General features: G+C 33.3%; 1 protein-coding gene across 3 annotated transcripts in view; it reads left to right on the top strand.

Annotated features, from left to right (window-relative positions):
- Positions 1–13,317, top strand: part of SRBD1 (S1 RNA binding domain 1) — a 221,834-nt gene that overhangs the window by 113,247 nt on the left and 95,270 nt on the right. For all 3 annotated transcript variants that reach the window (XM_063078557.1, XM_063078558.1, XM_063078559.1), the window contains exon 15: positions 8,576–8,667. In XM_063078557.1, coding sequence (XP_062934627.1) covers positions 8,576–8,667 — 92 coding nt within the window. The remainder of the gene's footprint in view (positions 1–8,575; positions 8,668–13,317) is intronic.

Here is a 13,317-nt window from a genome sequence, read left to right as displayed (position 1 = left end):
CATTGAACTTGTCAGAATGCAAATTCTTGGTCCCAGTGAAGCTGAAATTCTGGGGATAGGACCTGGCAATCTGTGTTTTAACAAACTCTCCAGCTGATTCTGATGCAGGCTCAAGTTTGAGAATTACTGCTCTAGAGTCAGGGAAAGTTACATATAGAGATGTGGGTAGTTTTTGGTACAGCTTATTCAGCCTATCCTGTTCCTGTAACTGCAGGAAAGGTTTAAATTAAGAACTGTTCCTGTAGAGGTAAAGGAAATTACAGGGCAATGGGAATAAAAATAGACTGGGCTTTCATGTTCTTGATATGTCCCTACAAGAAGCTTTATGATTATGATGTTTGTATACTACATTTGTTAGTAAATTCCTGTGTTCTTTTAGGGTTTCTGTTAGTTAACGAACATAGCATAAACAGGTTCATTTACCATAACAACAGTGGAAGTTTAGATCCCTGAAAGGAATTACTTCTCCTAAATATTTACATAGTATAATATAGCAGAGCCAGAAATGTGAAGTGATAGAAAAAAAAGTAGAGATCTGACTATAGATAAAGAAGTAAATGGAGCAGCCAGCTGAACTGAGCAACTCATTCTCCTTCCATCTGTTCAGTGTACTTTAAAAACCATGATTAGAAAAGGGGCTGATCTACAGTAGTGATCTTATACATAGCATGTGCTTTCAGTATTTTTTTTTACAGCATTAACTGGGTGTCCAAAAGAAATTCTAAAGGTTGAGGCTGCTCCAGAATAGGGCTCGGAGATCCGAACTGGAGGCTGCTGGTTGGTAAGTATATTAGATGAAGTTTGTAAATAGGGTCTCCCTTGACGGGGGTGGGAGGGTGGGGGGGTGGGGGGTGGTGATGACTTCTGCTGAGGTATAAGTTCACTTCAGAGGGAAGTAGAGTTTGCAGGGGGAGGGATAAAAATGTAAGAGGGGAGAAAAGGAGGATTGGGAAACAATATGAAAACTGATAACTGTGTGTTGTATGTTAGTGAAGTTCACTGAGATTGTTAACAATACTATTTAGAAGAATATTCAGGGAATGTAACACAAACCATTGTTAAATCCAAAACTTTTTTCAGTTGTATGGAAAAAGAACTGGGCTCTTTGTTGCTGACGGGGTATATCTCTGCTTCTGTCTCTTTACTGTTACTTCTTTTCTGTTTGTTTGGGGTTTTCTTTTTGTTGTTATTGTTCTTTTTTTAAAGCTTTTCATACTCAGTATTATATTATTGGGTATTTATGAGCAAAATATTACAATATTAACCCTCTAAGTTAGTCATTCTGATTCTGACTTCTGTTATTGGATGTATGATAAAGGAGTAGAGTAATTTGCAAAAAGTTGTATTCTAAAAATCTGTGCCATAGCAATATGAATTCCTCATATTTATTTATTAGTGGACAGACTCCCATAGATGCATTTAAGCTAAAAAAAAAAAAAAATTATGAAGGGGTAGGAAAAAAAGAGAAAATGAAGCAAACTTTTTTCTTTGTAAGAGAATTTTATTGCTTCCAATTCTATACGCAACTCTCATAATAGAATTGCAATTGAACAAGAATAAACAAATATGGATAAACTGTCATATGAATAACAAATTGAATTCATAAAAAAAGTCTGGTGTTAACTGCAAGAATCAGGAGGGTGTGTTGGGGAGATGGCAGGTGGGTTGACATATGTTTTTTAAGTCAGTACATATCAAAATATAAAATATTGACCAAAGAACATTTTAATTATAAAATTAAAAGTGTTTATTCCCTGTGCTCTCAGTTTTTGTATCTTGTTAGTAGGGAACATGTAATGTTTATAGTACTGCTGCAAACAACAGTTTTGTTCACAGTTAGTGTTCCTTTGAGCTTGCTTTTCCTGTCCCAGAGTCAATTTAGGGCCCTTGCCGTTTGCCTAGTTCAATGCCATTTATGCACCAGGCCTTGTAGTTGGTCCAGTAACTTTTTTTTCCTTGAGTTCCCTTAATGGTATCATGCAGTACTTGTAACAACTTCAAGTTGGTTTCAGATATAGGTAGGGAAAAAAAGAAACAAAGAAGAGATTTTTAAAAAGGAAAGCAGAAGAAGGTGAAGGGAAAGGAGAGAGAGAATAAAAGAGATGCTTAGTGTGGAAGGTAGTGGAGAATTGGCAAATTCTGTTCGTGCCATTCTTTGTCAGACTTTGCTTCTACCTCAGGAGACAGACTTAACCTACAAATAGGAGACAAATGCTCCATCTTCTTTGTCCTTCAGTTGTTGCTTTGCTTTTCCCCTGTGATGCATTTGAAGGTACTATTGAGTTTGTCGTCTTTATCATTGAATGGCCGGTCAAGAGCAGTAAAAGTGATTTGAATATAGTTTTTTGAAACATTCTAGCAGCTTAGTGTCATTGTGAACATAAATCTGTGATGCTAAAGAGCAAAATCAGATTCTTGGGTTAAATACTATTGTTTATGGCAAAGAAGGATAGGTAATTGGTACTTTGAGGAACCCCAAACTCCAAATTAAAGTTTTGCTTGGCAGTTGCTAATTAGGGTCTACCCTTTTTAGGTTTCTTTTGTGTCTGGAAAGTGTTCTTTTGTTGAAATATTGCTTTGTGGACAAGATGTGATAGGTTGTCCATCAGGGAGTACACTCAGGTCCTCTGGTTGGTAGACTTTTTAAGTTCTCCCAGGCTTGTTATGGATTCTCTATGTGATAACTGTACCCTTGCTAGAGTTGTTCTCTTTGGAAAATGCTAATTTTTTTTTTTTTTTTTTTTTTTAAACTGGTAATTGAAGAATTGCTTCTAACTAGTTTTCCACCAGATGGTGCTAGTGTTACATACCTCGTGTAAACTCCTCTAGTGTTATTGAAATAATGAGATTGTATATTTTCTGTGTTTTTCTTTTTTTGCTTTACCATATTGGCTGTTAGTGTTTTTCTTCATATATACTGCTTTCCTGGTATACTACTGTTACCTCACATTTTTTATATTGTGGATAGTGATCATGAAGGATAACTTGGAAAATGGATTCAGGAGGCCATGGAATAAGTAAAACATAAGGATATATAATATGTACTTTCTGGTGAAATTTTTCATCATGCATTTGCTTCTTATCTGGCCTGTGTATAAAAGTTGACAACTTATTCTTGACTTTCTGCTCAGCTACCTTTCTGTTATGTTATCTAACAATATCATAAAATGTCATTGTTTGAGATCTCCTAGAGGCCATATTCAGAGGTTATTACTAACAAATGATATAAATACCCAGATTTAAGTTCAAAAATCACATTTATAACTTTAAGAGAAAGTTTGGTAAAAATTTTTTAAAAGTTGGCCATTATCTGATGTCAGACATCCTGATCAGTTAAATAATTGTGATTAAATTTTAAACTTTTTCTGACTATAAATAAATATTACATGATTATTGCAGAAAAATTTAAAGAAACAATAATGTAATTAAAAGAGTAATTGTTTAAGTACTATTAACATATTAAATAAAACTTTTTATTTTTGTATATACACATATTTTTAAAATATCAAATACTTAAATTCATGTTTAAGTACTATTAACATTACATCAATCTTTTTTATTTTTGTATGTACACATATTTTTAAAATATCAAGTTGGTCTCATAGCTTTATAACCATTTCTTTCATGGTTATTTTTATATGAGATATAATTTATATGGTTATTTTACATGAGATCAAAAAATTTTACGATAGAACCTTTTAATGACGGCATAGTTTTCCATTTAATGAACTCTTTAACGATAGGCATTTTAGTTTTCAGTTCCTTTTGGTCACAGCTGTGCTTTGATAAATAGCACTGTTTAATTTTTTGTGTATTTTTAAAATTTCTTTTGTATAAATTCCTAAAAATATAATAGCTGGTTCAGAGAGAATGTACATTTTTTTGACTTTTGGTCTAATTTTTAAATTACCACCCAAGATTTCTATAGTTTAAACATTTTTAACAGTACATGATTTTGCTTGTTTCTCTGTATCCTCTTCATCACCAGATTACCTTAGTTATTAAAGTGACTAAGTATTGCTCATTGGAGATTACCTAAAATGATAATTCATTATTAAATAAAGGAATTTCAAATTGCTTTGATATTGTCTTAGAAATAAGCCATATCCTTTAAGCATTAAATCCTAAAGCCCTTTCTATTTATGGTGGTTTGGCTTTTGGCCTTGTCTGCTATCCCTAAAATACTAACAGCTATACTTTCATACTTCAGAACAGGTTGTGTCATATGCAGAGCAAAGAATTTAGATCCGTGTGGGTTTATATTTTGTTTTCTATTAATTATTGAGAAACTTAGGGCAAGACATTTAAACTCTCCCGATATGAATGTTTCTCAGTCTGAAAAGTTGAAAGAATGGTTTTTAGATAAATTGTTTTTGAAATTTTAGTGAAATGAGCAAGATATTTAGCATAGTAACTGTTTAGTACATGTTTTTTGATAGGCAGAAAAAAGGAGAAGGTGCTAGATATTGAGAGGGCTTGAGGAATTCTAGTATGCTTCTGTAAAGAATTAAAAACACATCAGTCTGTATTAGTTTAAGAAATATATCCTGGCTGATTGTTGATATTTTGCTAGATAACTGCATTTTCATTTAAGTAAATTACCTTTGAATTAAATTCTCTTGTTAACATAAGGAAGCATGTAATTAATTTTAAAATCAGAAAAATCAATAAAGCTATTTTCATATTTGGGAAATAGGGAGAGGGTAGGAGATTATATGGAGGTTTCATGTAGCCTTGCAAATGAATGTGAAAACTATTAGCCCAATAACTTAAAAAAAAAAAACAAAAAAAAAAAACCAAGCTAGTTTTCCTTTCTTGTGAAAAGAATCCCAAACTCCCATCTCAATTTGATTTTAAAAAATTACTAATTTCTTACTGCCAGAATGGTCACTTTAGGAAAAATACTCACAAACCTGTTTTTAAAAGGTCGACAACACACAGTCTGTCACTGCAGAAGAGACTCAAACTTTGGAAATATCAATTTTGTAATTTAAATATATATCTTTTAAAAAGAAAACAATTACGTTGATCAATGATCGGTTTTATGTAAGTAACATCATTGCATTTTACTTGAGATAACAAAATTTAGCATTATTAAGTCATATGGTTTTTGTAAAAAAATCTTTTAAATGAATTTAAAAGTGAATGCCTCTATATTGTAGGTATTTTACTTGCTTTTTAGGTAATTAGGGTATGGTTTATTTTCTTAAAATAAAAAGACCTAAAGAGACCCTAAAATAGTGCTTGATTAAATAAAACGTTTTTAAAATTAACAATTTAATTATGGATAATTAGCATATTAACATATAGGTCTGGTAAAATGTAAGGCCAATGGTAGCTGCTGAAATGTACTTTCATATATATAAAGCTCCAGATACCATACGTATCCATTTAGGTGTTTGTCTAAACTGTAGCAATTTGAAGGGCCTTTGGAGTACTGTAATAATCTAGAAACATTAGTTCAATTATAACTGCATCAGTTAAAATCCCCTTAAATAATAAATTCTGCTCAGAGTCTTGTCTGCTTTATGGCAAAATACATGAAATAATCAAATTGCTAAGATTTTGAGCCTAATTTGTTTATACCAGAGATAAATTTGTTTTGTGAAATATAATACTTATTATATCACAAGTTATATGAATTTTGTACAAAGTGCATTTTTGCTTTCCTCAAAATATATTAGAGATAGTTGGAATAATTTCCCAATAAGCTATTAAACAGAAAGCACCTTATAAATCTAACCAAATGTCTATTCTTGAACTCTAAATAGAAACGGAGGGGGAAGGGGACATATAGCTTTTGTTCTTAGCAAATTCTCCTGGAAAAAATCATCACCACTCCTAGTTTGATTTGTTTCATTTAATTCTTGCCATATATACTTACTTCTTAGCTCCTTTTATGCTTTATATCGAAGTAATCAGTGTTGAGGTTTTTCTATTCATTTAGATTATTTAAGCTTTCTGATCTGTGTTTAGTACTGAACTATTTATTGGATCCATACTGTTCAATAGCTAGAGCATATGAAATTTACTACATTTTGTATTGATTTAATATTAATGTTAATCTAAAATCTTTGGGTGCAGTGTGTCACATCTGTTTTGTATTCATCTGTTTAAAAGAAGTGGCAGTATGGTATTTGGGGGAATATTTATTACCTGAGTGTTTTTCTCTGCAACAGTTTCCCTCGGTCTATTGGGAATTATTACCTCCAAGAGACAGTGAATCACCCAGCAAATTCTCAGGTACACAAATGCTAAAGGCCACAGTTAATTGGAGTTTTTATTGACCACTTAAGTTCTCTTTGCTTAAACAGTTGTAACTTAGGAGGCTTCTAGAAATTATAGCAAATAAATCCATGGTGAGATTTTTAAGAATATTCTTTTATCTTAATAATAGATAGGTCCAGCCTGCACTTCATGGATACTCCGATTTCTTAGAAAAGACTTTGTTAGAATTAGCATTGCTTTATATCTGAAACTGAATTTTTCATGGCTGGTGACTGAATATTCTAATCCTGTGATGGTGTTTCTTAACCTTTCTTGGAGTCATGGATATCAAGTAATCAATGAAAGTTATAACTCCTTGTCCTAGAGGAAAAAATGCATAAACACAAACGTTTTGTATATAGTTTTAATTAATCCTGCCTCTCCCTGCCCTGTAGTTCAAGGGCCCTACGTCAGGAAGCTCTGTTTATAATGGAACTGAAAAATCACTTCTAGCATTTTGGTTTTAACATCATATTATTATGCCACACTAAAAGTTTTCTTCACTTCAAGCTTTACTTAACATTACATTTTCTCCTTGACTGTTATATAGTAGAAGATAAGCATAATATAAATCTTATTTTGAAGAAGAAGCACAATTGATTTTTAATTTTAAAGTCGGTCTCTAAAATTAGAGAACATATTTGACCTTCTGTATATATGCTTTAGGTTCTACCTTAGATATTTAAAAAAATAAAACTTACTATACCTTTTGATCAAAGGTGAAGGAAATGAAAGAGATACGCATTCTTGTAGATCTATTGTTAAAGCAGTTCTTCCTTAGTAAAGATGTAGCATTTGTTATTTGGCACAGAAATATGGGTTTTCATTTTAATGAGAGGTTGTGAAACTATTTAGGAGTTACCTGGCTGTGCTGGTTAAAAGCTCAGACTTGGTAATCAAAAAGGTTAAGGTCCAAATCCAGCTCAGTTGCTTAATAGCTATATGACCTTGGGCACATCATTTATCTGTAAAATAGAACCTACCCCATTAAATGAGATAATGTCTATAACATGCTTGGTTTTGTGCTTTGTATATAATATGCACTCAGTTACCTCTTATTGTATCATGACGATGGTGTTGATAAGAAACAGCAGCCTTGCTTTTCAATTACAGGGTTTATTTTTCCTATTACAAAATTTAGAGTGATAGATCTTGCTTGCAAGAAGATAAGTCTTCACATTCCATAGAATAATCTTAAGACTTGGTGCCTTACAGTTGTCATCAAAATTTGGTCAAAAGCTCTCCAAAGACAGGGTTAGGAAACTAACTTTTTCACATTTTACTTCTCAGTGTTTAATTGTTACAATGGGGCAATACATTAAAAGTTATCCACCAAACTTGTCTCAAATAATTGAAGTGAATACTGAGGAACAGAGAAAGGGAGAGTTTGCTAAGAGTGTATTAAAAATTGAGCCCTAACATGTTTCTGCTTTTGAATCTTGACACCTAGGTGGTCATGTGGTATAGAGTCATGGGCCTTGTGTATACTTAGGGTAGGTGATGTTTCTTTGCATCATATGTCATAAAGGGGAACTCTAATTTAAAAATGTTTGAAAAACTATACAAATGTCAACCATACAAATGTGAGCTGTAAGATAGTGTTCCCATTGTGGTTTGTAAAGTATTTGGAACCAAAGAAGAAAGGAAGGGGATAATTTGTGTGATGCTTTGATTAAATAAATGATGAAATGCAATGGTTTAACACCTGCCTGAAGTAAAAGGCTTCAAGTTCACTGAAAGGGTGATTTCAGACCCTCCTGAAAAGAAGTGGGGTGACATCCTGTTTGTTCCCTTTCTTTTTCATGTGTGGTTGTTAATTATAACCAGGTAATAACAATAGCAATGTTTATGGAAATGATTTTTTTATGTGTCCTCATCTCCACATATCCACACATATGCTTTCCAAGATGCCTTAGAATGATTAATTCAGATGGGAGTCATAAATGTCAGTCAATAATGGCTTATAAATACAGGAGAAGCTAAGTGTATTCTGAAAATTTTGAAGTTGGCATCATGAGCGAGTATTAATTATATTCATCTATAAGCCATCTCTTGTTACCAGTGGCAGAGAAAACAACTGAATGAATTTATTGTGGATTTAAGCCTGTGTATTTCCTATGTGAAGAAAACTATTATTGTTTAATCACTTTATATTAATGAAATATTAGACGCTATGGGTCTCACTGAGATATGGAGAGAGCATTTTGCCTTCCTATTTTTTTCTTGTCATACCTAGTCTTATTCATTTATTTTCTTTGACTAGGCAGAAAGTTTAGAAAGTGATATTTCCCATTTTCTTTCTTCTCAGTATTGTCAGTGAAGCAGGAGCATCAATCTACAGTGTCAGTCCTGAAGCTAACAAAGAGATGCCAGGGCTGGACCCTAATTTGAGAAGTGCAGGTAAGAAACTATGGGCCATCACAAAAGCATGTGATTTTGATATTTTGGGCTTGCATGTATGGAAAGCTAAATATTTTAAATGTTCAAGAAAATTTATCATATGTATAAGAATTGGAATATTAGAAGGAAAGTGGTTGGTTGGACTAATAATTGGAATTATGGGGAAAAAAGGGGGAGAATATTGTACTGTTTTTAAAGAATACTGAATAGTATTCTAGAGTACCATGAAAAATTAACCCAAAAATTCTTTAGTAAAATTAAATGCCAAAGAGTTTACTAATACAAATAATAAAATATCTAAGATCTATTATTGTTATTATTACAGAATATTAACTGTTACAGCCTTTTGTTGGAAAAAAATAATATATTAACATAAAAGTATTTGTAGTGCAAATATATGAACATACACAGTCTTTCAGTTTACTGTTAAATATGTCAAATGACTAGTCTTTCTTGTTTGCTAATAGAGGTCATTTGATAGAGTATTGCTTAAACATCCTGTTTTGATTTTAGTTGTATTCAATTGCTTTGATTTTTATGATGTAGAATAGTTAAAATCTTGTGTGTAAAGAAATTAGGCTACTTCAATACATCTAGTGAAAGCAATTGGTATCGTAAGCAAAATGTTAGATCTGGTCAGAGCATTTCTCTGCATGATAGGCAGGTAATTTACTTTGTGAGTAGTGGACCTTTAATTTTTTTCCTTAAATATTGTCACCAGATTTTATTGGCTGTTTTTGAAATTTATGCCTGGAAATATATCTTTGAAAATTTTTGCATTAATCTAAATATAAAAATGTTCTTATATCCAAAAGAACTTGTAGTTTCCTTTCATTGTTTGTTCAATGATGCAATCCCTTTTGAAATGATCATCTTTTCAGAGTCATGTCCCAGCTACAATTTTGCTTCTTCTGTGAAGCTTTTCCCTATCACACCAGCTCAACATGGTCTCTACCTCCTTACTCTGTGCTCTTTTGGTGCTTGCCTTGTAATAACAATAGTAATAATAATAATAATAGGAGTAGAAATAGTAATCATAGTGGGAGCTGCTAATACTAATCTTTTTAAGCATGTAATATTATGAAATGTTGTGGTAAATATATTACCCAAATTATTTTATCATCACAATTGCTCTGTGAGACATTTATTTTTATCCCCACTATAAAGGAATAGTTTCCTGATGAGGAAACTAAGATTTAAAGAGCCCACACACCCAGTAAGTGTGTACATAATATTTGTGTCCCTAACTTCTATAATAAAATGATACTTTTCTTTATAAAAATAAAATCTAGAACCTCCCAAGTTGGCATTGAAAGATTATCTTCCAACAAGATGTTGCAAAAATTTTTGGACCATATATTCTTTTTTTAAAAAATTTTTTTTATTTTTGTTAACCTTCTGATCTGTTCTGAATCCCTTTTCTTTTCTTTTTTTTTTTTTTAATTTTATTTTGTCAATATACATTGTGGCTGATTATTGTTGCCCATCACCAAAACCTCCCTCCCTCCCCCCTCCCCCTCCCCCCCCACCAATGTCCCCTCTGTTTGCTTGTCATATCAACTTCAAGTAATTGTGGTTGTTATATCTTCTCCCCCCCCCCCCCCCGGTTTTGTGTGTGTGTGTGTGTGTGTGTGTGTGTGTGTGTGTGTGTGTGTGTGTGTCTGAATTTATATATTAATTTTTATCTCCCACCAATAAGTGAGAACATGTGGTATTTCTCTTTCTGTGCCTGACTTGTTTCACTTAATATAATTCTCTCAAGGTCCATCCATGTTGTTGCAAATGGCAGTATTTCATTGTGTAGATGTGCCACATTTTCTGTATCCACTCATCTGATGATGGACATTTGGGCTGGTTCCAACTCTTGGCTATTGTAAAGAGTGCTGCGATGAACATTGGGGAACAGGTATACCTTCGACTTGATGATTTCCATTCCTCTGGGTATATTCCTAGCAGTGGGATAACTGGGTCGTATGGTAGATCTATCTGCAATTGTTTGAGGAACCTCCATACCATTTTCCATAGAGGCTGCACCATTTTGCAGTCCCACCAACAATGTATGAGAGTTCCTTTTTCTCTGCAACCTCGCCAGCATTTATCGTTCAGAGTCTTTGGGATTTTAGCCATCCTAAATGGGGTTAGATGGTATCTCAGTGTGGTTTTGATTTGCATTTCCCGGATGCTGAGTGATGTTGATCATTTTTTCATATGGCTGTTGGCCATTTGTGTATCTTCCTTAGAGAAATGCCTGCTTAGCTCTTTTGCCCATTTTTTAATTGGGTTGCTTGTTTTTTTCTTGTAAAGTTGTTTGAGTTCCTTATATATTCTGGATATTAATCCTTTGTCAGATATATATTTTGCAAATATTTTCTCCACTCTGTTGGTTGTCTTTTAACTCTGTTAATTGTTTCTTTTGCTGTGCAGAAGCTCTTTAGTTTGATATAATCCCATTTGTTTATTTTTCCTTTGGTTGCCCGTGCTTTTGGGGTCGTATTCATGAAGTCTGTGTCCAGTCCTATTTCCTGAAGTGTTTCTCCTATGTTTTCTTTAAGAAGTTTTATTGTTTCAGAGTGTATATTTAAATCCTTTATCCATTTTGAGTTGATTTTAGTATATGGTGAGAGGTATGGGTCTCGTTTCATTCTCCTGCATATGGATATCCAGTTATCCCAGCACCATTTGCTGAGGAGGCAGTCCCTTCCCCAGTGAATAGGCTTGGTGCCTTTGTCAAAGATCAGATGGCAGTAAGTGTGTGGGTTGATTTCTGGAATCTATTCTATTCCATTGATCAGTGTGTCTGTTTTTATGCCAGTACCATACTGTTTTGGTTATTATAGCTTTGTAGTATAGCTTAAAGTCAGGTAGTGTTATGCCTCCAGCTTTATTTTTTTTGCTCAGCATTGCTTTGGCTACGCGTGGTCTTTTATTATTCCATATAAATGTCTGAATAGTTTTTTCCATTTCTGAGAAAAATGTCTTTGGAATTTTGATGGGGATTGCATTGAATTTGTATATCACTTTGGGTAGCATGGACATTTTCACTATGTTGATTCTTCCAATCCAAGAGCATGGGATATCTTTCCATCTTCATGTATCCTCTCTAATTTCTCTCAACAGTGGTTTGTAGTTCTCATTATAGAGATTTTTCACCTCCTTGGTTAACTCAATTCCTCAGTATTTTATTTTTTTGGTGGCTATTGTAAATGGGCAGGCTTTCTTGATTTCTCTTTCTGCATGTTCACTATTGGAGCATAGAAATGCTACTGATTTTTGTGTGTTGATTTTGTATCCTGCTACTGTGCTGAAATCATTTATCAATTCCAACAGTTTTTTTGTAGACGTTTTAGGCTGATCGATATATAGGATCATGTCATCTGCAAACAGGGACAGTTTGACTTCATCTTTTCCAATCTGGATGCCCTTTATTTCCTTCTCTTCTCTGATTGCTCTGGCTAGTACTTCCAACACTATGTTGAATAGGAGTGGTGAGAGTGGGCATCCTTGTCTAGTGCCTGTTCTTAAAGGAAAAGCTTTCAGCTTTTCCCCATTCAGGATGATATTGGCAGTGGGCTTGTCATATATGGCTTTAATTATGTTGAGATACTTTCCCTCTATACCTAACTTATAGAGGGTCTTTGTCATGAATGAGTGCTGAACTTTATCAAATGCTTTTTCAGCATCTATAGAGATGATCATATGGTCCTTGTGTTTGACTTTATTAATGTGGTGTATCACATTTATTGATTTGCGTATGTTGAACCAACCTTGCATCCCTGGGATGAATCCCACTTGATCGTGGTGAATAATTTTACGTATGTGTTGCTGTATTCTGTTTGCTAGTATTTTAGTGAGGATTTTTGCATCTATATTCATCAAGGATATCGGCCTGTAGTTTTGTTTTTTGGTTATATCTTTACCTGGTTGTGGTATCAGGATGATGTTTGCTTCATAGAATGAGCTTGGGAGATTTGCGTCCATTTCAATCTTTTGGAATAGTTTGTAAAGAATCAGTGTCAATTCCTCTTTGAATGTTTGGTAAAATTCTGCTGTGAATCCATCTGGTCCTGGGCTTTTCTTTGTTGGGAGCCTTCTGATAACAGCTTCAATCTCCTTTATTGTTATTGGTCTGTTCAAATTTTCTACGTCTTCATGGTTCAGTTTTGGGACCTTGTGTTTGTCCAGAAATTTATCCATTTCCTCCAGATTTTCAAATTTGTTGGTGTATAGTTGTTTATAGTAGTCTTGAATGATTTCTTGTATTTCAGATGAATCAGTTGTAATATCGCCTTTTTCATTTCTAATTTTTGTTATTTGAGTCTTCTCTCTTCCTTTTTTTTTGTTAGCCATGCTAATGGTTTGTCAATTTTATTTATCTTTTCAAAAAACCAACTTTTTGATTCGTTGATCTTTTGAATTGTTTTTTGGTTTTCAATTTCATTAAGTTCTGCTCTGATCTTAATGATTTCTTTCCATCTGCTATCCTTAGGTTGGGATTGTTCTTGTTTTCCTAGTTATTTAAGGTGAAGTGTTAGGTTGTTCATGTGCCATCTTTCCATTCTTCTGAATTGAGCATTTAATTCGATATATTTCCCCCTTAGTACTGCTTTTGCAGTATCCCACAGGTTTTGTTATGATGTATCATTATTTTCA

The sequence above is a fragment of the Cynocephalus volans genome, chromosome 14 (assembly GCF_027409185.1).
Source record: "Cynocephalus volans isolate mCynVol1 chromosome 14, mCynVol1.pri, whole genome shotgun sequence".
Lineage (NCBI taxonomy): Eukaryota > Metazoa > Chordata > Mammalia > Dermoptera > Cynocephalidae > Cynocephalus > Cynocephalus volans.
Note: the sequence above shows the minus strand (reverse complement) of the source record. Positions and strands in the feature narration are given on the sequence as shown.